A 23,447-nucleotide genomic window follows, 5' to 3' on the forward strand; every position below is an offset into this window, starting at 1 on the left:
ACTTGTTCCCGTTTTGTTTTTCTACTTTAAAATAAAATATGTGCAGTGTGCATAGGGATTTGTTCATAGTTTTTTTTTTGTCCGGCCCTCCAGTGGTCTGAGGGACAGTGAACTGACCCCCTGTGTAAAAAGTTTGGGGACCCCTGCTGTAGACGATGCTCTACTGCTGAATCAACCGGCCAAGACCTGGAGATCAGTATTCACACGGTTACAATGTTTCCTGATGTTCCAGGGCTTGAAACCCAAGATGGCAGAGATTTGCAACTGAGGCTGGTGTTAGTGGGCAAGACTGGAGCCGTTAAAAGCGCTACCGGAAATAGCATCCTCGGAAAGAAAGAGTTCCGTTCGAGCATTGCAGCAAAATCCGTCACCAAGGTCTATAAGAAAGAAACCAGCATGTGGAACGGGAGAGAAATCATTGTCGTGGACACACCTGGCATTTCGACACCAAGGTACCAGATGCTGACACAGAAGCAGAGATTGCTCATTGCATCCTCCTGACCTCCCCAGGGCCTCACGTTCTGCTCCTGGTGGTCCCGCTGGGCTGGTACACAGAGGAAGATCAGAAGGCCACAGAGAAGATGCTCTCGATGTTGAACTCAATGCTAGAAGATTCATGATTCTCTTATTCACCCAGAAAGATAACTTGGAAGGCATGGAGTTCCGTGATTATTTAAAGGAAGCTCCAGGATGCATTCAAGAGCTGGTGGGACAGTTCCAGGGTCACCACTGTGTGTTCAACAATAAGGTGACAGGGGCAGAGAAGGAGGCCCAGAGGGCAGAGCTGCTGGAACTGGCCCAGCGCACGCACGGTGAGGGAGAATGGGGGAGCATTCTTCACTAATCCGAATTACGAAAGGTCCGAGGCCTTTATTCAGAAACAGATCCTAGTGATCCGAGAGCAATACAGAGCTGAGCTGGAGAGAGAGAAAAGGCGGTTAAGAGAGGAGTATGAGGAGGCAATCAGACAGGTGGAGGATCGCTGGGAGCGGGAAAGAAGGGTAGAAATGGAGAAAGAACTGGTGGAAAGTGAGAGATGCTGTTTTAAGGCAGGAAAATGCCAGGAAGAAAGTTGAGGGTCAGAAGGGGATAGTTGACTTACTCATGAAAGTATTGGACATTGCTGCTAACTTTTTTTCTCGTTTATGTCCAAGCAATATAAATGAAAATCTGTCTCTACTTCCTACATATTTTTGGGTGCCCGCACCCCATGTAACTCATGCCCCTAAGTCAGAACTCTCTGTTTCTGTCTCTCAGGCCCTTAGGACTAGGGAGTATTGTAAAGTTCACTCCTGGCAATTTGTAGACGTTTAATTGATTTAACAGGGGAGGCTACAACCTCTCGATTTGTAAAACTCCAAAGCAGAACATACAGATGATCACTACCTTCTGAACTCTTTCTTAGACAGAGCAGAGCAGAGCATGATGACCCAGAGCTTTCTCTATTTATCCCCAGTAGCCCTTTCTCCTCTAGACTCTTTCTAGATTGGCACATCATCTTCACCTGTGGCTTCTCCTCACTTTTGCCTTTAGGTTCACACTGATCCTTTTCCCCATGTGATTAGGGAAATCAGTTGCCTGCATTAGGTAATCTGTAGGTAGAGCTGCTGAAAGCATTCTTTCTAGATGAATGCATTTTTAAGGAAAAGAACTTAAATGGTTTCTTATCATCTGCACACTGAAGAATCAAGACATTTCTGGAAAACTGATCATCCAGCTCTCAACTAAGTGAAAAGTCAGAAGGAGCAAAGACACAGGGATTCAGCAGATCAGAGAACAATGTTTAATATGTTCAGGTGTATCAAGAGACCCTTGGACCCACCTCATTGTAACCAATTTACCGACTAACTAGTTCTCCCCTTTTCTTGTGAAACTAACTGTTGTCACTGCACCTCCATCACCCTGCAGCAGGTCACTTACTGCTAGGCGGACCCTCTGCACACTGCTGCCACAGCCACTTGAATTGTTTGCTTATTGTTACTACAATAAATTGTACTACTCTCATATTTGTGCAAGCCTGGAATCTCTTCTATCTTAAAAAAAAATACCTCTAATACTTCTTTTAAGAACACAGGTTTGAATTTCAATTTTTGGTAGAAGTTCAAGTTAATTTTGGAGTTTCATTTGGTCTACACTCTAAGACATCTCCTTTCCTTTTCCCTGAAAGTTTGAACCATATTCTTAACTCTGCCCTTCAAACAACATTCTCCTGGGAGTCATTCATGATGTGCTGATAGAAATTATGTGTGACCAAAGTTTCTGAGACCTTTGTGGGTTTCCTGGTTAAAACACATCCCTTTAATACAGGGATAACAGTAGTTAATCTGCCCCTTTACCACTGAGTTCTTCTACCCTCATTCTTCCTAGGACTTCCCAAAGCACATTGCCATGTGCTACAAGCATGTCCTGGTGGTCACACGCCAAGTGTCCTTGCTCTACTATCTTGAAAGTGACCTGTGCATGCCCCACACCAAGTTATCCCCAATAGCACATACACCTCTCCTTTATTCCCCCAAACACAGGTGAGATTAGACTGTACATTTAGCATACGTGAGCGCAGGCTCCAGGATAAGAGAAGCAGCACAGGAAGCAGCTCAGGATTCCTTCAGAAACAGCCCTCACAGTGAGCCAGGTTTGGTTTCTCTCTGCAGGGCACGGTGCAAGGGGTGTCCATTTTCATCTTTGGACTTTCAGACAGAATCCTGAGGTTGGAATTTAACTTCCTATTGTATCACAAGCTTCTAGAAGCACATATTTAACCAAAGAGCCACACATGCTTAAGAGGAAAAAGTAAATACAAAATTAACACAAAAAAAGTCTTTAACTTCTTTATGGTTATTTTCTGTGTCCATGCACTCAATTATTCTTACACTTGCATTCGGGTTCATGCTGCATAGATGAGGCAAAGTAGAGGTTCTGCTCTTGAGAAGCAGTGAGGATTTGAGAGGCTCACGTGAAATGCCCTGAGAACAGTGTTGACCATTTATCTCCACAGCAGAGGCAGACAAGGAGGGTGCTGGGTAAGTACCATACATTGTGATTAAAACAACAGAAGGATGAGGCATGTTCCCTTCTCTGAAGAGTGTTGGGAGTTTATACCTATTCATCTATTCATTAACAGTGAGTGTTTGTTCAAATCTGGTGAAAAATTTCATACCAGACACAGAATCTAGAGAAAGTAAAACCAAGTCCCTATTGGGACTGGTTTCCTTCACAAGGATAATGATTTTGAGAATCATTCAAGTTCCTTGGGTCAGTAGCTGTTGTTCACTTTTACCAATGAGTAGTATTCCACCTTTTGGATGTACCACAAGTTTCTTTACCACTTCACTTTATTTATTCTTATGCTCCTAATTGCTTTGCCTTGTCTAATTGCATCGACTAAAACCTCTATTATAATGTTGAATAGTAGTGGATGGGCATGCTTGCTTTGATCTTGAATATGCCTTCAGTGTTTTCCAGTTAAGTAAGTGAGATATTGGACAACAGGAGTGTATGGTATGTATTTGTGTGTGTGTGTGTGTGTGTGTGTGTGTATGTAATCACATTAAGCAAGTATCCCTCAGTTACTATTTTCTTGAGTTTTTATCATAAATAGCAATTGAATTTTGTCAAAGGCTTTTAAAAAATAATCTATGGGAATAATCTTATAATTCTTTCTCCTTTAAACTATTCATAAAGTTAGTGATGTCCGTGAATTCCCTAATATTGAACTGATTTTTCATTTCCACTTTGAGTTTCACCTGATCATGATGTATAACATTTTTCATGTGGTTTTGGAGTCTATTTGTTATTATTTTATTTTATTTTATTTTATTTTTTTAAATGATAGGAGGGGAGGCAGAGAGACAGACTCTTGCATGCACCCTGACCAGGACCCACCTGGCAAGCCCCCTATAGGCCAATGCTTTGACCATCTGGGGTCGTTGCTCCAATGCTAGGCAACTGAGCTATTTTAGCACCTGAGGAGAGGTCATGGAGCCAACCTCAGCACATGGGGACAACTTGTTCCAATGGAGCCATGGCTCTGGGAGATGAAGAGAGAGATAGAGAGAGAAAACGGAGAGGAGGAGGGATAGAGGAGCAGATAGTTGCTTTTCCTATGTATCCTGATTGGGAATTGAACCCAGGACATCCACACGTTGGGCCTACACTCTACCACTAAGCCCCCTGGCCAGGGTCTATTTGCTATTATTGTATTTAGTACTTTTGTATTGATATTCAGTCTAGAGATTTATCTTTTCACACTGTCATTATCAGGCTTTGGTTACTGATGTTGCATTTGTTTTGAAAAGGCAATAAGGAAATTTCTATTTATTTTCCATGTTCTGGTACAATTTAAAGAGCGTTGTAACTGTGGATTTTGTAGATTTAGAAGAATTTCCACACAAAACAGTTTTGCCCTGTTGGTTACTTTGTGGTGTCTTTTTAAAAGTAGCTTTCTCCTTCTCTTCCATGAAAATTGTTTTATTTAAATATTCTCTCTCTAATGGACACAATTTTGGTCATCTGTATTTCCCTAGGACATTATCCATTTCATTCAAGTTTTGAAATTTACTTGAAAAAGTTTTTAAATTTTTAAAATTTCTTCTGTTTCAATGGTTGTTTCTTGTTGTCTTTTTTTTTTCTTGGATAACTTAGTAGTAGTTTGTTAATTTTTTTTAATAAACCAGTACATTGATTTATTAATGAGGTCTAAATATATTATTTTAGTTCTCTACTGCATTTTTTTTTTGTTTTCTATACTTGTGCTTTGTTTTGGTTTACTTTATCATTCTTTTTCTAGTCTTTTTTGAATTAAAAATTTAAATTATTTTCATTGTTTTATATTTATTGAAAAGTCTTTGATTGGAAGCATTTTCCTCCCTTAAATCAATCCTAAAGCTTCTGACACTCAGTAGTTTCATTATTGTGATTATTAAGAAAGTCTAAAGACTCCGTATTTTTATTTCTTTTCCACAGGAATGTTTAATAGAAGGTCTTTTAATTTCTAGATGAAGGAACCTTTTTATTTCTAAAGTAATTTCTGGTGTTATTGCATCGTAACCAGAAAGTGTAGTTTGTAGCATTTCTTCTTTATGGAACTCATCAGTATGATGTGAAACTCTGTATTTTGTGATCCCTGGCATGCACCAGAGCCCCCGCCCTCCAGGCTTGTTAAAACCCAAAGCTTCTGATTCAGCAGGTGAGGGGTGGAGCCTGAGACCTGGGTTTCTAATGAGTTCAGGAGTTGCTGCTGCCGCTCCAGCCCCACACTCTGAAGTGGAAGGCACTGGAACAAAATTCTTCTGTTTGAAAAGGGAAAAAGAATGTCACCTCATTAACAGTAAAGGCATTTTCAAATGTTAGGAGCTATACCCAGGCACCAAAGACCTTTCTCTCCTCCTGGGTATTGAAGAAAAAGTAGACACACCAAAGTTTAGGCTTGGCCCTGGCTGGTTAAGGCATTGTTCCCAAATGCCAGGGTTGCAGTTGGGTCCCCAGTGAGGGCACATGTGAGAAGCAACTGCTGCGAACCAGCACCACTAGTAATTCCAGGTCCTGAGTGGGAATGGCGCAGAATTAAGAAAATAGGCTTAAAGAGAATAAAGGTGGGCTTGGGAGGACTCTCTGTGATGCAAAAGATAGCTTGTGAAACTTGAGTCTCCACCCCCCTACCTGCTTTATTTATAGGGCAAAGCGAAGTCATTAACAAATCAAAGAGATCATTAAAACAAAGTCACATTTTCCAGGGAATCCAAGAATTCTTCCAAGTGCAGACAACCCTCTACCCTGCCTAACATCTTAACTTCACAAAACAGAGAATAAAAAGGAAATTGCCTCCAGTCTCTCGAAGGGACATGGAGGATAGGACGAGTAGGAACAGTCCAGCATCACAGCTAACATGTCAGTGTGGAAAAAACTTAGCCTTTATGAACTTCACTAAGCAAGTGAGGTGGGGGATTGGGATGAGTGCAAATACTCAGCTTTAAAGCCAATATAGAGGAGTGGGGGGAGAACTTAGCCTTTTGCTAAGCCTCGAACTTACAAGAGCTTTGCCACTTCACTTGCAGTCTCCCACAAGCAACCATTGAGTGCACAACTAAGTGGAACAACAAATGAAAGCATCTCTCTGTCTTTCTAAAATAAACAAACAAGAAGTCTCAAATTGCCCAATAAAGATGAAGTAGGGACCAGAGGCCAAAGTTAGGGATCTTTATTCTCCTCTCTGGAAGGAAGGGAGCCAGTTGCACATATGTAGCCACCCGACAACCAAAGAGCAGGGGCCAAACCAGTCAGACTCAGCCAGATCCTCTTGATAGAGCACACTCTGTACTCTGCAGAGGAAATGGAACAAGGAGTTGAAGTGCAGGTCAGAAATGGGTCATCTCCAGCTAAAAGGGAGAGGGCAGTCTGTTTCCTGTGTTTGAAAAACAGAAAATGCGCTCTGGCTGGTTGGCTCAGTGGCAGAGCGTCGGCCTGGCATGCAGGAGTCCCGGGTTCGATTCCCGGCCAGGGCACACAGGAGAAGCGCCCATCTGCTTCTCCACCCCTCCCCCTCTCCTTCCTTTCTGTCTCTCTCTTCCCTTCCCACAGCCAATGCTCCACTAGAGCAAAGTTTACCTGGGCGCTGAGGATGGCTCTGTGGCCTCTGCCTCAGGCACTAGAATGGCTCTGATTGCCACAGAGCAACACCCCAAGATGGGCAGAGCATCGACCCCTGGTGGGCATGCCTGGTGCATCCCAGTCGGGCGCATGCGGGAGTCTGTCTGACTGCCTCCCCATTTCCAGCTTCGGAAAATACAAAAACAAACAAACAAACAAAGAAAATAACAACAAAAAAAAAAACCCAGAAAATGCCTGACCTGTGGTGGCACAGTGGATCAAGCCTCGACCTGAAATGCTGAGGTCGCCAGTTCAAAACCCTGGGCTTATCCGGGCAAGGCACATATGGGAGTTGATGCTTCCTGCTCCTCCCCCTTCTCTCTCTCTCTCTCTCTCTCTCTCTCTCTCTTCTCCAAAATGAATAAATTAAAAAAAATTTTTTTTTTAAATAAATAAATAAAATAGAAAACAGGAAACAATAGTAGGAAGTGGTCTCAACAAGCCTAAAGAATGAGAGGTTGGTCTGTTTCCCTTTTCTGCAGAGGAAAAACCATAGTAGGTAATGAGCTCACATCCCGAAAAAGGTCAAGCCCTTTGCCTTTTGTGAGAAGGAGAGAATTTATGAAGTGTCATCCCAGACTCTCCGTCCTGGGAGGTGGGGGGGGGGGGGGGAGGCTGAACTCCTCCTCTTTCTTTCTGAGGAAGTGCGCTCAGAAAGTTCTGGAAGGAGCAAGACAGATTTGGGACTCTCCATGCTGTGGGGAAGTACCCTGAGCCCAGTTTCAGCAAGGCTCTGAAGGGGAGGGTGGAAACCATTTAGTGAGGTCTCCTGTTCACCAGGAATTTGGTACAAGATGGTGAACCACTCACCGTGATGGCAGTGTCAGCACACTGAGACAACCAGCAATGAGAATGCACAATAAAGAGCTGACACTTTGTCCCAGCATACCCAGCCTCGAACAGGTGTAAGCCCTGCTGATGTCTTGGAATCAGGACAGAAATGTTCCCATAAGCAGCGCAGATGGGAAGAGGATGCTTACGAGAATAATTCAGCTGCGCTGACTCCTCTGTTGTAAACATGGCACCAGGGATTGTCCCACCCTGTTCTCTGCATCACAGGGATGGACCCCGGAGATGGTCCTTGTGGTCCCTTTCCGGATTCGCGTTAGGGTCTGCCACTGGGGTCTGTAGTAGATGTTTCCATCATAAAGGATTTGTGCCAAATAATGATTAAAATTTTCAACCGACAGGTTTAAAGTGTTTGAAACTACCTGTATTACCAATTTGCTTCCTGTACCCACCACATCCACCCCCGGGTTTACATTTCTTCTTAGATGAGGGAATTCTTTAAGACACGCATTGTTAGTTGGGCAGCGCCGTAGCTCACCCCTCATACAGCTCTGAGGAAAGCTCCTTGTGGAGACTTGCCAGGTGGGGAAGACAGGGTGGGGGGACTGCACTGATGAGAGAGCAGGATGAGGAGGAGGAGGAATGATGGAGGCTTCCAGGAGCAGCACCAGGACCCCAGTAAAATGTATTCCTGCCAAAACAACAGCACTGTGTTTTATGGTGAAATGTTTTACATTTCTTCAGTTGTTAAATCTATTTATTTATTTATTATTTTTTATTCAGTGAGAGGAGGGGAGGCAGAGAGAGAGGCTCTCCCACATATACCCCTACAGAAATCCACCTGGCAAGCCCCCTTTGGGACAATGCTCTGCCCATCTGAAGCTGTTGCTCTGTTGCTCTGCAACTGAGCTATTTTACCGCCTGAGACAAAGCCATGGAGCCATCCTCAGTGCCTGGGGCCAACTTGATCCAACCGAGCCATAGCTGTGAGAGAGGAGGAGACAGATAGAGAGAAAGGGAGAGGGGGTGGTGTGGAGAAGCAGATGGTCGCTTCTCCTGTGTGCTCTGACCAGGTATTGGACCCAGGACATCCACATATATGGCCAACACTCTACACACTTAGCCAAACTGCCAAGGCCCCCTTTAGAATTTTTTACTGAATGATATGTTTTGAGTGACTTGCCATTTAGAATCACCAAATAGGTGTCATTTGGTGAATTGCTTGTATTTTCTATTATGAAATTCATGAAGCAAACCATTAATAACAACAACATTTAAAGAAATTCATCTTGTAATCCTAATGGAAATGCAAACAGTTTGAACTTTTTACTCAGTTGCTCTGAAATTTTGAGTCCTTGACTTAGAAACAAGATGTCCTTGACTCACGTATACTTGAAGTATTTACCAATTCTCCCTAACATAGTACAGAAGTGTGAGACAAACTCCAACTGGAATGCCAATAAGGTTCTTTCTGAAGACTGGACAGGATTTTAACCTTCATGTAGAACAGAGGTCGGGAAACTTTTTGGCTGAGAGAGCCACATATTTTAAAATATAATTCCATGAAAGCCATACAATGACCCATGTACATTACGCATTATCCAATAAAAATTTGATGTTGTCCCAGAGGACAACTGTGATTGGCTCCAGCTACCTGCAACCATGAACATGAACGGTAGGAAATGAATGGATTGTAATACATGAGAATGTTTTATATTTTTAACCTTATTATTTTTTTTTATTAAAGATTTGTCTGCGAGCCAGGTGCAGCCATCAAAAGAGCCACATCTTGCTCACGAGCCATAGGTTCCCAACCCAACATAGAAAGATAAGTTCCTGAGAATGAAGGAAACACCTACATGAGAAAGTCTAAGCCATTGCAATCAAATCAACAATTTATTCACAAGGATTAGAAAAGCAGAAAACAGGAACAGAATTGAACATTCTGATGTGGGTGGTGGGGAGTGGGAAGACCTAACGGGTTACTTGTGTTGCAGTCCACAGAAAGTAAATTAGTGATTTAATAAAGGGTTCTTGCATGAAGGCTCCCTTATGGATACACCTAAATGAGTCTCCATTCTGCCTTGAGACAGTTTTCTGAATCAATCAGCACAAGACACGCTCCGGCATTCTTAGGCGTCCCGTGTCTGGGGAAGGTGGGTGCCGTGACGTCCAGACTGGAGGACAGAAGTCCTGATAGGGTCTCTGTTGTTGGAGGGTCTCTGAGCAGCGGGTGAGCCTTGCGGCAGACCTGAGGCTACGTCTCTGAGCTGCGTCTCTGATTTCTGGCTGTCCCATAGCACTATCACCCCACCTCCACTTTCTGTCCCTTCCCACAGAAGGTAGCTGGAGACCCTCTGCTTCAGAGCTTAAAGAAAGGAAAACAGCGGTCTATCAGGGGCACTTCCCCTCTTCCCTACTATCCTGTTTCCCTCAGGTGGTCGGACTCCCCAAGATGCATCTTGAACATCACAACAGCTGAAGTGCATCTGAGGTGTGTCAGGCTCTTGATGAGGTTAGATGACACCTGCCAATCAGAGGCAGGGCCCACCCACCACCCTGCTGTCTTCTGGTCCCAGGCCACACTGCTCCTATGTACCTGTCTGTAAGAGTCTGCCTCTAGAAAGACACCCACGTGACATAGACTTCTTTCTGTTCCCCAGGCAGGCTGCTTCCTATGATGTTTAAGTCACTCACCGGCCACCTTTGTGGGTTCCCTTTCTTCTCTGCCCCCCTCTATGTGACCCCCAATACCTTACTAGGGAACCCCATCACACCCGCAGACACTGACACCAGGCATGCTTTCTCCCCACTAGCAAATGAGAAGGGAAGGGGTGGCAGGTCAGGCTGAGACAGGGTTAAAAATCACGTTTGTTTTCTCCCATCAGAAGGCAGATACAATGAGAGGGGACCCTAATGACAACATCCTTAACCTAAGTCGTTCTTAGGGAAGTGCTTCTCCTGGGCCCCCGTGTCCAGTACCAGGTGTAGGGGCCGCCTCGGACCCAGCCAGGCTCCGGATACCCCTCACCCTCTGCTTTCATTCCCACCACGAAGTTTTCATGAGGCTCGTTCATTGGGATTAAAGAGCCCCTTTCAGAGGAGAATAAAAGGGCTGTTCTTCCTGCCTCCTCCCTCTTCCTACTTGCTTTCTCCTCCCCAGCCCCACAGCTGCCTCCCCACATGCCTCAGAGCCATTGCTGTGTCCTGATCCACCAAGCACAGCAGGTACCTTAAAAGACACTATGCCTGTTTCCTTTATGGGTGAGGACATAGCCCAGGGGCTGTGAAGTCACCTTGTCAAATCCCACACTGGTTTGCTATCATCCTTTAAGGACTGACCCAGTGACCAGGACGTTGTGGGGGTCACATGACAATGAGGCGCAATCTGCCCTCTGGAAGCTTTGTATAGGGGTGCAGAGAAGAATGTGAGGAAATATGATGTCAATGCCAGGAGAGGTGCCCCCTGGGACAGCGTGCTGCAGGGCACAGAGCAAGGAGCGCCAAGTGCTCAAAAGATGTGAGGAAGGACCAGTAAGGGAACTGCAGACTCTGGACCCACCTGACAGTGACCTGGAGATGGGCATGGGCAGTGACCCAGGGAGGGCAAGAGCTGGCAGGAGGGGACACAGGGCTGAGGGAGGCTCGCTGGAAGCAGCTGTCCCTGGCTGGAGTCCGCCACATGCTCAGATGGGTGCCCCCCTTAGGAGGCATTTGTGAGTGTCCTCAGATGCCCTCTGGATGAGTCTCAGGCCCTCCCAGCAGGACTCGTCCTGGGGCCTGTCCTCCGCGCCGTGGCCTGGGGCTGGCTGCCGGCCCTGCCCGTCCCCGAACAGGGTTTGCCCGCAGTGTCGGTACACCTCGTTGCTGTAGTGGCGGCCCTCGTGCTCCCACAGGACCACCCCGACCTGCTGCAGGAGCTCCTGCAGCTGGGCCTCCTGCTCCGCGCCCTCCGCCCTGTTGTTGAAGCCGCAGTGGCGGCGCCCGCAGACAGCGTCCAGCCAGGCCAGCTCCCGGTTGTCGGTCTCCCGCAGGTACTCGTCCAGAGAGCCACTGTCCAGGTCCTCCTTCCGCGTGAAGACCAGGACGGTGTAGGCCAGGACGCCCACTCCAAAGACCTCCTGCAGGCGCCGGACCACCTGCTGGTCCTCCGCGGTGAACCGGCCCAGCTCTGTCACCAGGAGCACCGCGTGTGGCCCTGGGGAGGAGGAGGCGATGGCCGCACAGCAGCCCTGAGTGGCCACTGCTAGTGGGAGCTGCGGGGATAACACATCGGGCGTGTCGATCACCTCCAGTGTCTTCCCGGCCCAGTCTCTGGTCCCGCTGCGGACGGCCGTGGTCACTGGTTTAGCGCTGAGCTTGGACATGAACGTCTCCCTGCCCAGGATGCTGTTCCCTGTAGCGCTTTTCCCGCTGCCGGTTTTCCCCACCAGGAGGAGCCTCAGTCTCTGGGGGGTCTGCTCCTCCGCCCTCGGACCTGGAGCGTCAGGAGAGAGCAGAGGGAGTGGGTTAGAGCCCAGGCACCCGGTTCAGCTTCTTCAGCGGCCTCACTCCTGGATAAGCTCCCTGACCTCAGGGGCTGCTTGTCCTGGCAGGAGGGACAAAGTTCAACATCTGCACCACGGACCTGCCCAGGACTCACATTCTTCCCTTTAAACAAAATTTTTTTTTGTATTGTGGTAAAATATACATAACATAAAAATCAGTGTTTTAACTGTTTTCCGGTGTACAATTCAGTGGCATGAGTGCCTTCACATTGCTGTGTGGTCATCACTTTTATGCATCTCAAGAACTTTTGATCACCCCAAACTGAAACTCTGTCCCTACAAAACAATAATTCAGTCCTCCCTCTGCTGAACCCCTCTAACTAGCAGTCTACTTTCCGTCTCTATGAATTATACTATTCTAAGGACCTCAGATAAGCAGATTCCTGCACATATGACTTTTTGTCTCTGGTTTATTTTACCTAGAGGAGTGTTTTCCACATTCATCTATACTGTGGCGTGTGTCACAATTCGCCTCTTTTTCATGGCTGAGTAATATTCCACTTTATGGATGGACCACATTTTGTTTATTTATATATGGACACCTGAGTTGTTTCCATTTTTGCTATTGTGAATAAGGCTGCAGTGAACCTGAGTGTACAAATGCCTGTTTGAGTCCCTGTTTTGAATTCTTCAGGGTGTGGCATCTGTGTCTACGTCTTGTCCCTCAGGTAACTGACCACATCACCTCTGTCAGCTTTTCCAACAGAGAACGTGGGGACGGTGGGACTTCGCAGCCAGACCTTTGGCTCCACAGCACAGGGGCACACTGGGGCCACATTCTTAGGCTACATCCTTGACATTTGGGCTGAATAGTCCCACCAAACCGAATACAGGAACCAGTGGGAGAGAGATGTCTTGGATCTGCCAACGTAATATTGAAAAATCTAATGGTGAGGTTTTAGGAACAAGGAGCTGAAGGAGGGGAAGAACGTTCCTTCTCCTGGCCTTTGGAGTTTCAGACACAGAGCACATAGAGACCCATCAAAGAGCACCTCTGGTTTCCAAGTCTGTGTCTCACTGTAAACGTGGACATGTCTCAGTGACAACCCTAACCCTCCCAGAGGTGGACGGGCATCCTCGGCTGGCTGACCCACCAGTCAGTTCTGACTGAGGATGCTGGCTCCCTCCAGTGCCCCAGTAGGCTCTGAGAGGACCGTGAAGGTGGCGTGTTCACCCCATTGATCGGAAGCTGCCTGAAGACAGGAACCCCCATCTGGGCAAGCCTGAAGCCAATGCACACCAAATCTACTGCTGCAGCTCAGGAGAGGCTTTTAGAAGCAATATTTAACCTCTATTGTCACGAGAAAGGGCAAACCAGGTATCAGCACCTGTGTTGGTAATTTTCCCATGAGGTTTATTAATATGGCTCTCTCCCAATGACTCAGGACACTGAAGTGTATATAGTGAGAAAGGCTTTTGTGTTCAAATATATAATGAAACACAAGTCATTTCTTCTGGCCAGGAAATGGATGGGTTGCCAGCACTCCTAAACTCTCTCTCCCCGGGTTACACAGAGGATGGAGTTCAGCCCATGACTGTTAAGCGCCTGACCCTGACAGCAATAGCTTTAGGGGGAGAACCCCTGAGAAGGCCCAGCCCTGGTCTGAGGCTGCTGCTCAGTCACAGCCCCTGTGATCTTGAACGCTGCCACATCTGAACATGCTGGGAGCCCCCACAGGACCTGTTGGCTTGCAAGCCTTGGACAGGGCAAGTCATCTTGTCACACCCCCTTCCTGAGGGCAAGACTGATGCCCTCTGTCGCCTCCTTTCTCCCACTGTGCCTGCCGGGGGCCTTTCCCTCTTACTGGGTCAGGGTAGGCCAGGCCCCACCCAAACGCTCTCTGATGGGGGCATCCTGACTGCGCAGTGCCCTGCTGCCTCTCCTAGCACACCTCTGCACCTCACAAGGCCCTACCCACACCTCTCTCAGGTCCCCGTACCCTGGGAAGTCGTTTCACCTCCAGACAGGTCTTGCTCAGGGCGCTGGGGCGGCACAGCTGCAGGACTGTCCGGGGGAGTCAGCTCATACTCTTCCTCCACCTGGAGAAATAACAGGTCTGCCTGATGGTTCAACCAAGTTTTAAGAGGCCTTTCTCTTGCTAGAAGGAAGTATTTTACATTGCTTTGGGCGGGGGTGGACTGCATGAGGAGAGGGGAGGAAGGTCTGAGACATTCTCTACCTTTTTTAGGGAATGGTTTCTCTCTCTCTCTCTCTCTCTCTTTCTCATTTCTGTGTCTGTCTGTTTGTTCCCTCCCTCTGTGTTTCTCTCTGTTTGTCTCTCCCTCTCCTCTGTGGTTTCTATCCTGAGTTTACGTGATTTCACGGAGAAGGTGCAGTCGGCCTGCAGCCTGAGGAACGGATGGCATCAGGGTGGACTGCGGGTCCGGGGGCTGCCCGGTGAGGAGGAGGAAGGGGCAGAGATGCAGAAGCAGGTCTGCTATCATGTCTCGGGGTGGTGAGGAGACGTCCCCAGGTTGTTGGGAGATGTTCCATGGCCGTGGAGAGACGTCCCCAGGTGGTGGGGAGATATGTGGCCAGTGGCAGAGGGCATGAGTGGTAAGCTGCAGTGCAGGGCTGGCTGCAGGGGACTGGGTGTCCAGGCGCCTGGGCTGGTCCCTGGGGAAGGCCTGGCAGTGAGGATGGCAGAGGCCCAAGGAAGCTGGGAGGGCACTGTGGTGAGGGGGCCAATAGCCTTGGCAGAGGAATTTCATGTTTTGGGGACAATCCTGCCAGTAGCCAGACCTCAGTGCCCATCTTCATGACCATCAATTAGCCTGGTCACCCTGCTTAGATCTCAGTGTCCCCATAAGTGTGAATGCTGGTCCTGAGCTAGATGTCCCTGTGCTCCTTATAAGATTCTAAAACATTTTATGACATTTTCTAGAGCAACTCCTAGTCTTAGCAAAAATGGCAGTGTCACACCACCAGGAGCTCCTGTCCTCCTCCTGGTGACAGAGAAATGTACCCTGCTGTGGCCCGTACTGCCTCGTAGTCCCTTGCTACACTCCGTAGTGCTGTGTCCAACACGGAACACGAAGCACATACGTCACCCTGATTTGTTTCTCAGGAAGTGAAACTCACTGAAGCTTTGTCCCCGACATTCAGCAGTGACTTTGAGGCAGGGCACAAAGGGTACAAAGTCCTCTCCACTTTTTAGCCACAGCTCTTCCTGTTACCACAAACACACACATATATGCAACAAACACGTGTACACACAGACATAACACACACAAACACAAAACACGCGGCGCTCACACAATGCACTCAACCACACAAGAAAAACTCATAATACATAAAATTCAAACACATATACTCACAAACACAATATACACAAATAAACACACAACACACAGAAGAAAAACATAATATATACAACTCACACATAAACTCACAAATATATACACAACATACACTCAAAAACATAAATGCACAAACATAACACATACAAAAACACAGTACACACAACTCACTTATATACTCACAAACAACACATGCACAACATATACCCATGAACATAACACACCAGTACGCACACAACATATGCATTCTCACAAACACATACAAAAACAACACTGAAACACCATACACCCAAACATATACACAACATACACACACAAGCACAAATACATACGTTTATACCCACAACATGCAAACACACCAACATAACACATATAAAAACAACAGGCACACACACACTTACAAATGCAACACATACACAAACATACACACAGACACAGGCACACTCACTCACATCTTGGGACTTACAGCCCGGTTGGCTGTTGAACAGGAGGAATGGCCATGTCCCCGGATTCTCTGGACAGTGGGCTCTTGTGAGTTCCCGGTTTCTCCTTTTGGGGCCAACACATCGAAGTCTTCTGGGGGCCTTGACTGGAAGAGGTAGGACAAGGTATTGCAGGCTGTTGAATACAAAGAATCCATTGCTTATATTCTTCTGCAAACCGTGGTGGAAAGCTGTTCTCCAGTGGAGCTGGGGACAGAGAGCTGCCTGCTGTGCGGAGAGACAGGAAGTGGGTGGGAACACCCAGGCCAGGCTGTTTGCAGAAACCTGCTGAGTGCATGTCCCCAGCAGCCTTAGTAACAGAAGCAGGAAAAACAAGAACAGGAGGCTGTTATTATTTTGACGTCAAACTAGCATAACTAGAACTCAGAGGCTGAAGGAAAGGGCGCAGACTCTACAGAAAATTTTACTTGAAGGCAATGGTTGTTAACTACTCTCCCACTTTGGAGAATGGCCCGAGTCCTGTGGTTGTCCTACGCCTTCACTATCGTGACAGAAACTCAGTCTCCTTTCTTCCCCCAGCTTCTCCTTCCTTTAAATATTTTTCCTCAGGACAAGGCCGTGGACTTGAACTGAAACATATATTTTATAGGATGTTCCCTGAATAGTTCAAGTCTCCACCTGGCCCCATACCTAGTTATTACAATATATACAAAGACTATATTCCTTAGGCTGTACTCTATATGCCTGGGACAATTCTGTCACTACCGATCTGTACTTCTCAATTCCTTCACCTACTACACTCAACCCCCAAACTTCTTCCCCTCTGACAACTGTTTGTCCTCTGTATCTATGAGTCTCTTTCTGTTTTGTTTGTTTATTTTGTTCTGTAGATTTCACATAAAAGCAAAACTGTATGGTATCTGCCTTCCTCTGTCTGGTTTATTTCACTTGGCATAATATCCTCTAGGTCCATCCATGTTGTTGCAAACAGTAAGATTTTATTCTTTTTATTGGCTGCATAGAATTCCATTGTGTATTCAATACAGAAAATTTTACTTGTCAATTTTACCTCAATAAAGCCAGAAAATAAAATAAAATAGCTGGAAAATATTTAAAAATAAAAACCAAAAAAATATAGCCCAAAGAAATTGGTTTAATTATATAAATGATATATCATAAATTATATATAAAAATTGGGTTATAGTCACACAATAAGATAGTATATAGCAGCAAGAATACACTATCTATTGCTACATATTATATATAATGTGGACAAATCTCAAAATGTGATGATAAGCCAAGGGAAAAAAAAAGTCAGATACTAAAGAATACGAAGCACATGATTACATTTACATAAAAAACAATAACAGCTAAAATTAATCTATTCTATTAGAAGTCCAGCCCAAGGTCACTGCTGGAGGGAACAACGTTCTGTTTCTTTACCTGAGTGCTGACTCCTCAGTTGTGTTCAGTTTGTGACAATTCAGAGAGCGGCAAACTTACACAAGCCCTTCCTTCTGTGTACATTACACTAAAACAAAAACTTAAAATGAAAAAAAAGATGGAACACACAAGCACATAGATAAAATAATGTATGTAATATATGGGAAAAGAAAACTATCATAAAAATGGCAGTAATTTCTTAGTGCACTGAAGAATTAATTCAATGTAGGTCATTTTTAAAGCCCCTGAAATTTTTTCTTTCATACTCAAGAGGAAACTCGGTTCTAAGTTGCAGATGTAAATACACCTATAAGTACAGCCTATTTCCAGAAAGACATAATCTCATGTGATACAGTCACTGAGAAATGTCCACCAGCCCTACCAAGCATGACGCTAAGCCAGTGTCCCTCCTCCCCAATGCCACTCAACTCCAGGAGGAAGACTGGACTGTGGCATTGTGTGAGGACATCTCATCCCCAGTGAGTCATGCCTACACAAAAGGGGGGTCTTGCCACCATCTCTGACCACCCTGGCTTGACAGTTAGCCTGAACCCTGAAACTTCCTCCACCTCTCAGAACATGAAATCATGGCTTCATCTCCGGATTAATTCAACCTCTGGAACAAATTCCTCCACTGAGGTGCTCAACCCAGGAAGTGGGAGAAGCTGGGAATGGACTGGGCACTGCCTGCTGTGGGGCATGCCTGCACTTTGAGTGGGTCGGTCTCTGAAGAGCACCCTGGCCAGAGAGTCTAAAGTGATCTTTCCAGAAAATCCAGAGCCTCTCCTCCATTCTTTGTGACCTTTGGGACCCATGAGTTCTGGAATTGGTCAGGACCTCCAGCCAAGATGGGGGTGGGGGGGGATGTTTGGAAAGTTTGGGTCCTGCCGATGACCTGATTGGATGATGTCATGTGGAAAGAACGGCAAACAGCATTGTTGAAAGAATGTTGTGCAAGAGGGAAAGGGAAGAGAAACAGGAGAGGGAGAAGTGGGGGAGAGGCTCAGACTCACAGTGGGTAAGTAAAACACTCCCTGTAGGGAGCCAGAGAGGGGTAGCCGAAGGAAGAGAAAGAGGAGTTCATGCAGGGGCAAAGTAACTTCCCTGTTGTCCACTCTGCTTCTTTAATGTAATCTACACTGACCACGCCAAGGTCATGTAACTCAGGCTGGTCAGTCTCAATCGCTTAAGAGACTACTGGTTCTATATGTCAGTTCACAGTTCTTGGCCTAAAATTGGCAGATTTAAATCAGGCTGCAAGCTTTCTTCACAGTCCCAACTCCTTCTCTTTTGCTACCTGATAAGGTGACAGCACTAAGCTTGGGGTCCTGGAAGTTACAGTCCAGTCTCTGGCCCCACACTCATTCTCTGTGTCACTTTGGGCAAGGAACTTATTCTCCTGAACTTATTTGACTTATTTAGAAATGGATATTATAAATATCCTTCTTCCCAGTGTTGTTGTCAATGTTCAATGAGAGTAAGATAGAAAACACTGTGTTTCACCAGATTTAAATAAATAGAAGAGGTGTCTACTTTCCCCACCATGCACTTCTTATCTCTACCTTTAAGCTGTCATCATGCTGTTTTCTTCCACCAGTCTATTTGTCCCCTAAAGCTCCTCACATATCTAAATGTCCCCACCTTTAGTGAAAATGTCCTCTGTGATCTCTTCCAAGACAACTTGAGATCATTGACCAATTCTCCCCCGCCTGTCAATCAGACACTGCATGTTACACTCCATTTTTCCAGGTGGGTTGGTATTTGTCTTCTTTGCAATAGATGAAGACAGCTGTAGAGATGGAGCTGGGTTGGTTTTTTTTTCTTTTACCCCTTACAGCATCCTCTGCCACGTGTCAGGAACATCAGAGACTTCTGACTCTTCTTGGAGTTTATATAAATGGTCCACTTACTCTGATGGTCCCCAGAGTCATGGAAACTAGTACGATTAGCTTCTTTGCAGACTTACTGTGCACTGGACCAGTGGTTCTAAAAGTGTGGAAGGGTTTGGGGGCAGGAGGAAAGAACCAAGTTAGCAAGAGAGCAAGTTGATCAATCTCTACAATTTCAATGATAATGTTCAAACCCAGGACCTGGTAGCATGTTAGACCTGCAGGGCTCATCTGCTTTACAAATAAACTGCCCATCTGAGAGCAGTGGGGTGTGATTACACCAAAGGAATCTTCTGGCCAATACCTGCTATTTGATGATGTGACTCTCACTCTTCGCTCAAACTACTTGGGTGTGTACTCAGCTCTGTTGCCCTCTAACTCAGTCTCTCCTTGTGGGTTTTCTTTGCCTACACACCATCTTGGTGGAAAACTTTTACTTGAAAGAGAGGAATGGCCGCTCAAGCACAGTGGGCTGCAAGGGCCTGTTCGAGCAGAGGGGTGTCAGTCCCTTCAGATCACACCAGATAAGGCAGCTCCCTGAGCCCTGGGAGGACAGAGCGTGTCTCAGTAGCGGCCCTGGGTCTTGTTTCCTGTCACAGACTGAACCAGAAACCATTGTTTTTCATTGTTGGCAAAAATAACCAGAAACCAAGTTCTGCTCAAGGCATAGTTGAACTCAGAGAGAATGTGAAGCAAATACCACAGGGTCCTTCTGCAGGAGGTGGTTGGGGGCGGGGGGGGGGGGCGGAGAAGAGGGCGGTAGGTTCCTGAGCACAGAGGAAGCTCTCAGGAAACAGTTGGGGTGAACATCTCTGTGGGCTCACTTCAACACTGTTGAAAAGGTCACGGCCAGTGTTCTTCCCCAACTCACATTAACCACAATCGCCATTGTTCTGTTTCTGTGCACTAAGGCGGTGTGTGGCGTGGGGGAAGAAGTGGTGGAGGCAGATGTCAAAGTGGACCTGAAAAAATCCAAGCCTGACCTGTGGTGGCACAGTGGATAAAGCGTCAACCTGGAAATGCTGAGGTCGCCGGTTCGAAACCCTGGGCTTGCCTGGCCAAGGCACATATGGGAGTTGATGCTTCCAGCTCCTCCCCCCTTCTCTCTCTCTGTCTCTCTCTTCTTGCTTTCTCTCTTTCCCCCTCTCTCTCTCCTCTGTTAAAAAAAATGAATAAATAAAAAAAATAAAAAATAAAAAAAGCTACCCAAATGGGCACGAGACATAGTCCCGTCAGGTTTGTACTGGTCTGACATGGTCCATTTGCAGGAGTCCATTTTGAATCCAAACGATGCATTTTGGGGAAAGTTGTTTATCACAAATATTCATACTGTAGTAAGGGCTTTTTGAGCTTTACTACCCTCCGAAATTTTAGTGATTCCAAAATATAATAGTGCGTTGAAGACTTGTTAACAGGGCAATCATCTACTCGGGCCTAAAAGAGGCCCCTGCAATTTTCAACTCATCAGTAAAAAGCTCCCCACCCTGGTGTTTAGAAATATTTGGTGTTAAATTAATTTGTTTCTTCTTCTTTGCATTTTCTCATCATTCATATCTATATCTATATCATCTATATCTAAATATCTATATCTAAATCTTTATCTATATCTATCTGTCTATGGACATATTGAACTTGTGTATCCTCTTCTTCAACAGACACAGTGTCTTCTACTATCTTATTAAAACTCATATAATGATAACTAGCTGTCCAATATGGTACCCACTAGCCACATGAGGCCATTTAATTATTTGAAGTAAGATTAAATAAAATGTATAATTTATTGTCTCCATCACACCAGTCACAAATCAAGGGCTCAGTAGTCACATCTGGCTAGTGGCGACCTACCATATTGAACAGTGTAGATATTGAAAACTACCATCATCACAGAAGTTTCTATTCAACATTTCTGCTTTATAAATAAATATTTTACACAGAACAGTTGTCAAATACATCTTAACGTGGATTCTCAAAAGGTATGCAGTTTACTTTTTTTGGCTTGAGCCATTTCCCAGCATAGCCTTGAACCATGAGAATGCAATGACTTGTAAATTCCATAGGGGAATGTGAAACGGCCCTCTCACTCAGCCATGCCTGCTCCTTCCTCCCTTCCCCTCACTCAGCCATGCCTGCTCCTTCCTCCCTCCCTCCACACTTCTATCTTACCCTCCCCTAATGCTGTCCTCACATCACTAGAAGAGATAAGATACAGAGACAGTGTTCCTCTAATGGGCACAGACCAGTGTTCAGAAAGGACAGGAGGAGACACCTGGCAGGGAGAAATTCCATCAGGGGGTCTTTAACACTCTGTTGGGACTTCTATTCAGGAGGCAAGAGAAGCAATGTTTGAGTCTCCAAACCTAAAGGAAGGATACAAAAACAAAAGGTCCTATTCCTCCAGCTGCTGGAGCTATCAGCCCTGTCCAGAAATTAGAAATTGCCTTCTGCTGAGGAGAGATGTTTTCTGTAAGGTCAAGTGTCAAGTGTCCTTGCCAGGGGAAATTGACACCCAATGACTGGTGCATGAAATTATAAAGCCTAGCCCACTCACCTTCATTCTGAATATCCATCCAAACTTAACTCTTCCTGTGAATGGGCATTTATTGAGACGGTGTCGCAGTTTAACTGTCCTCTGCCCAGTCCTGGGTTTCTTCCTAAGTGTCAATTCTGAGAGGACTCCCAGATAAACATCATACATACTTACCTCCGTCTCAATAGCCTGCATCCCTTGGAGGCCAACCTTTCACATCCTTACACAGACATCTCACCTGTATTGGGAAACTCACTAACACAAATGACAATGTTAATAGGTTAAGAGAAAAACAATTCATGGAATTATTTCAATCCACCTCAAAAGGCATTTTCTAAAATGTACACCTCAGATACAAGAAAAAGCAATGAAAGGTATATTTTTGGAAATGAGGATAAAATATCTTTGCTTGCAACTGAGTCTGTGATAAACCAAAAGGCCCCAAGATAATGAAAAAAAAAACACTATTTTTTTTGGAAACACTATTTTTTTAAGAAATACTAAAATAAGTAAATTAGCCAGTTGTAAAATTAATTTATCAAAATTTATTTATTCCTTCATGCAAAATAAAAACCCTTTAGAAAACAGGGTGAAAGGAAAAATTCTAATTTAGAATAACAACACAAAAGTTAGATTCTCAGGAATAAAGCTGGCAAGAAATGTATGTGTTCTGTGTGCAGAAAGACATGATTAATCCTCTGATAAGGGACATAGAAAATGCCAGACATTTCCCAGAACGCTCTATATTTAACACTCTCACCAATGATGTTCTGGTTCCTCACCAGCTTCACTTGCTGTCTTTTATTTATTTATTTATTTATTTATTTATTTATTTATTTATTTATTTATTACTTTCCCCTCCAGCTTTATTGAGGCATGATAGACAAATAAAGCTATATATTCCGAGTGTACAATGTGATGGTTTGATATACACATACCTTGTGACATGAGCATCACCATCAAGTTGATTTACACACCCATCACCTAACATAGTTACCTTATTTGTGTGTGTGAGAACCCTTAACACCTGCTGTCTTAGTGAATTTCAAGTACACACCACATACAGTGCTACAACTACAGTCACCATGCTGTACCAACACTGATCTCTTGTCTTTATAATACTAGCCATCCAAACAGATTATTTTATTTAAACCAAAAATATTTTTTGGTATTCAGGAAAGCAATGTTTTAAGTTTTTAGTATTTAAAAAAGTTCAAGAGCTGCTTTGTGAATTTTATATATGATGCATAAAATTGATGAGCTTTGGTTTGACATAGATTGCATTATATTTGTTTTACATATCAAACTTAGAAAATAGGTCCTTGTTAGTACTTTGACACAGAACACTGTATTTTTAGGCAAAGATTACTGATATTAAGCAGGAGTTGACTATGTTGTGTTGCACTTTAAGTACACTGAAGGGACTGCCCAGTGAAGGACCAGAAGAATTCAAGACAAAGTGATACAGTGTGTGACAGAGTGGTGTTCACACACATCCAGGTCTCTCTGGTAGTGAGGTCAGGACCCTGCGATTACTCCTCATGGAAGGCTGGGGACAGAGAGCAACACGTGTCACTGCTGGTCTGTGAATTTAAAGGCAATCTAGTTTCCTATTCTCTCTCCCCTGCTGCAATGACCATTAGATAAACAAGGAACAAGAACATTTGAAGGATCTCCCCTTGACTCTTTGATTTGATTGTCCTGAGTGTAGACATTCACAGCTATTACTGTAGACACCATCTAGATCGTCATCTCTGAGAAATGTGTTCCCTGGAATGACAGGCTGGACAGGAAAGGGAGACAAGGGTCCTAGGGAGGCCAAGAGTGAGCCATTTCACATTGCTGTGAGGGTTGGTGACTGTCA

The 23,447-nt window shown here is 45.2% G+C and overlaps 1 protein-coding gene and 1 pseudogene across 2 annotated transcripts; one reads left to right on the forward strand and one right to left on the reverse strand.

The window, feature by feature from the left end:
* Positions 1-213: 213 nt before the first annotated feature.
* Positions 214-1,214, forward strand: LOC136406595 (GTPase IMAP family member 4-like; annotated as a pseudogene).
* An 8,100-nt stretch (positions 1,215-9,314) lies between these two features.
* On the reverse strand, positions 9,315-16,069 carry LOC136406403 (GTPase IMAP family member 6-like). Of its 2 annotated transcripts, none has more exons than XM_066386451.1 (3): positions 15,748-16,069; positions 13,940-14,021; positions 9,315-11,911 (listed from the first exon to the last, which is right to left on the reverse strand). In XM_066386451.1, the coding sequence occupies exons 1-3, from the start codon at positions 15,919-15,921 to the stop codon at positions 11,121-11,123; spliced, it is 1,047 nt and encodes a 348-aa protein (XP_066242548.1). In that variant the 5' UTR covers positions 15,922-16,069; the 3' UTR covers positions 9,315-11,120. The 2 variants fall into 2 exon arrangements, with proteins under 2 accessions (XP_066242548.1, XP_066242547.1); XM_066386450.1 differs by having other exon boundaries at positions 9,317-11,911; positions 13,922-14,021; positions 15,748-16,067.
* Positions 16,070-23,447: the final 7,378 nt, after the last annotated feature.

This window comes from Saccopteryx leptura, chromosome 5 (assembly GCF_036850995.1).
Source record: "Saccopteryx leptura isolate mSacLep1 chromosome 5, mSacLep1_pri_phased_curated, whole genome shotgun sequence".
Lineage (NCBI taxonomy): Eukaryota > Metazoa > Chordata > Mammalia > Chiroptera > Emballonuridae > Saccopteryx > Saccopteryx leptura.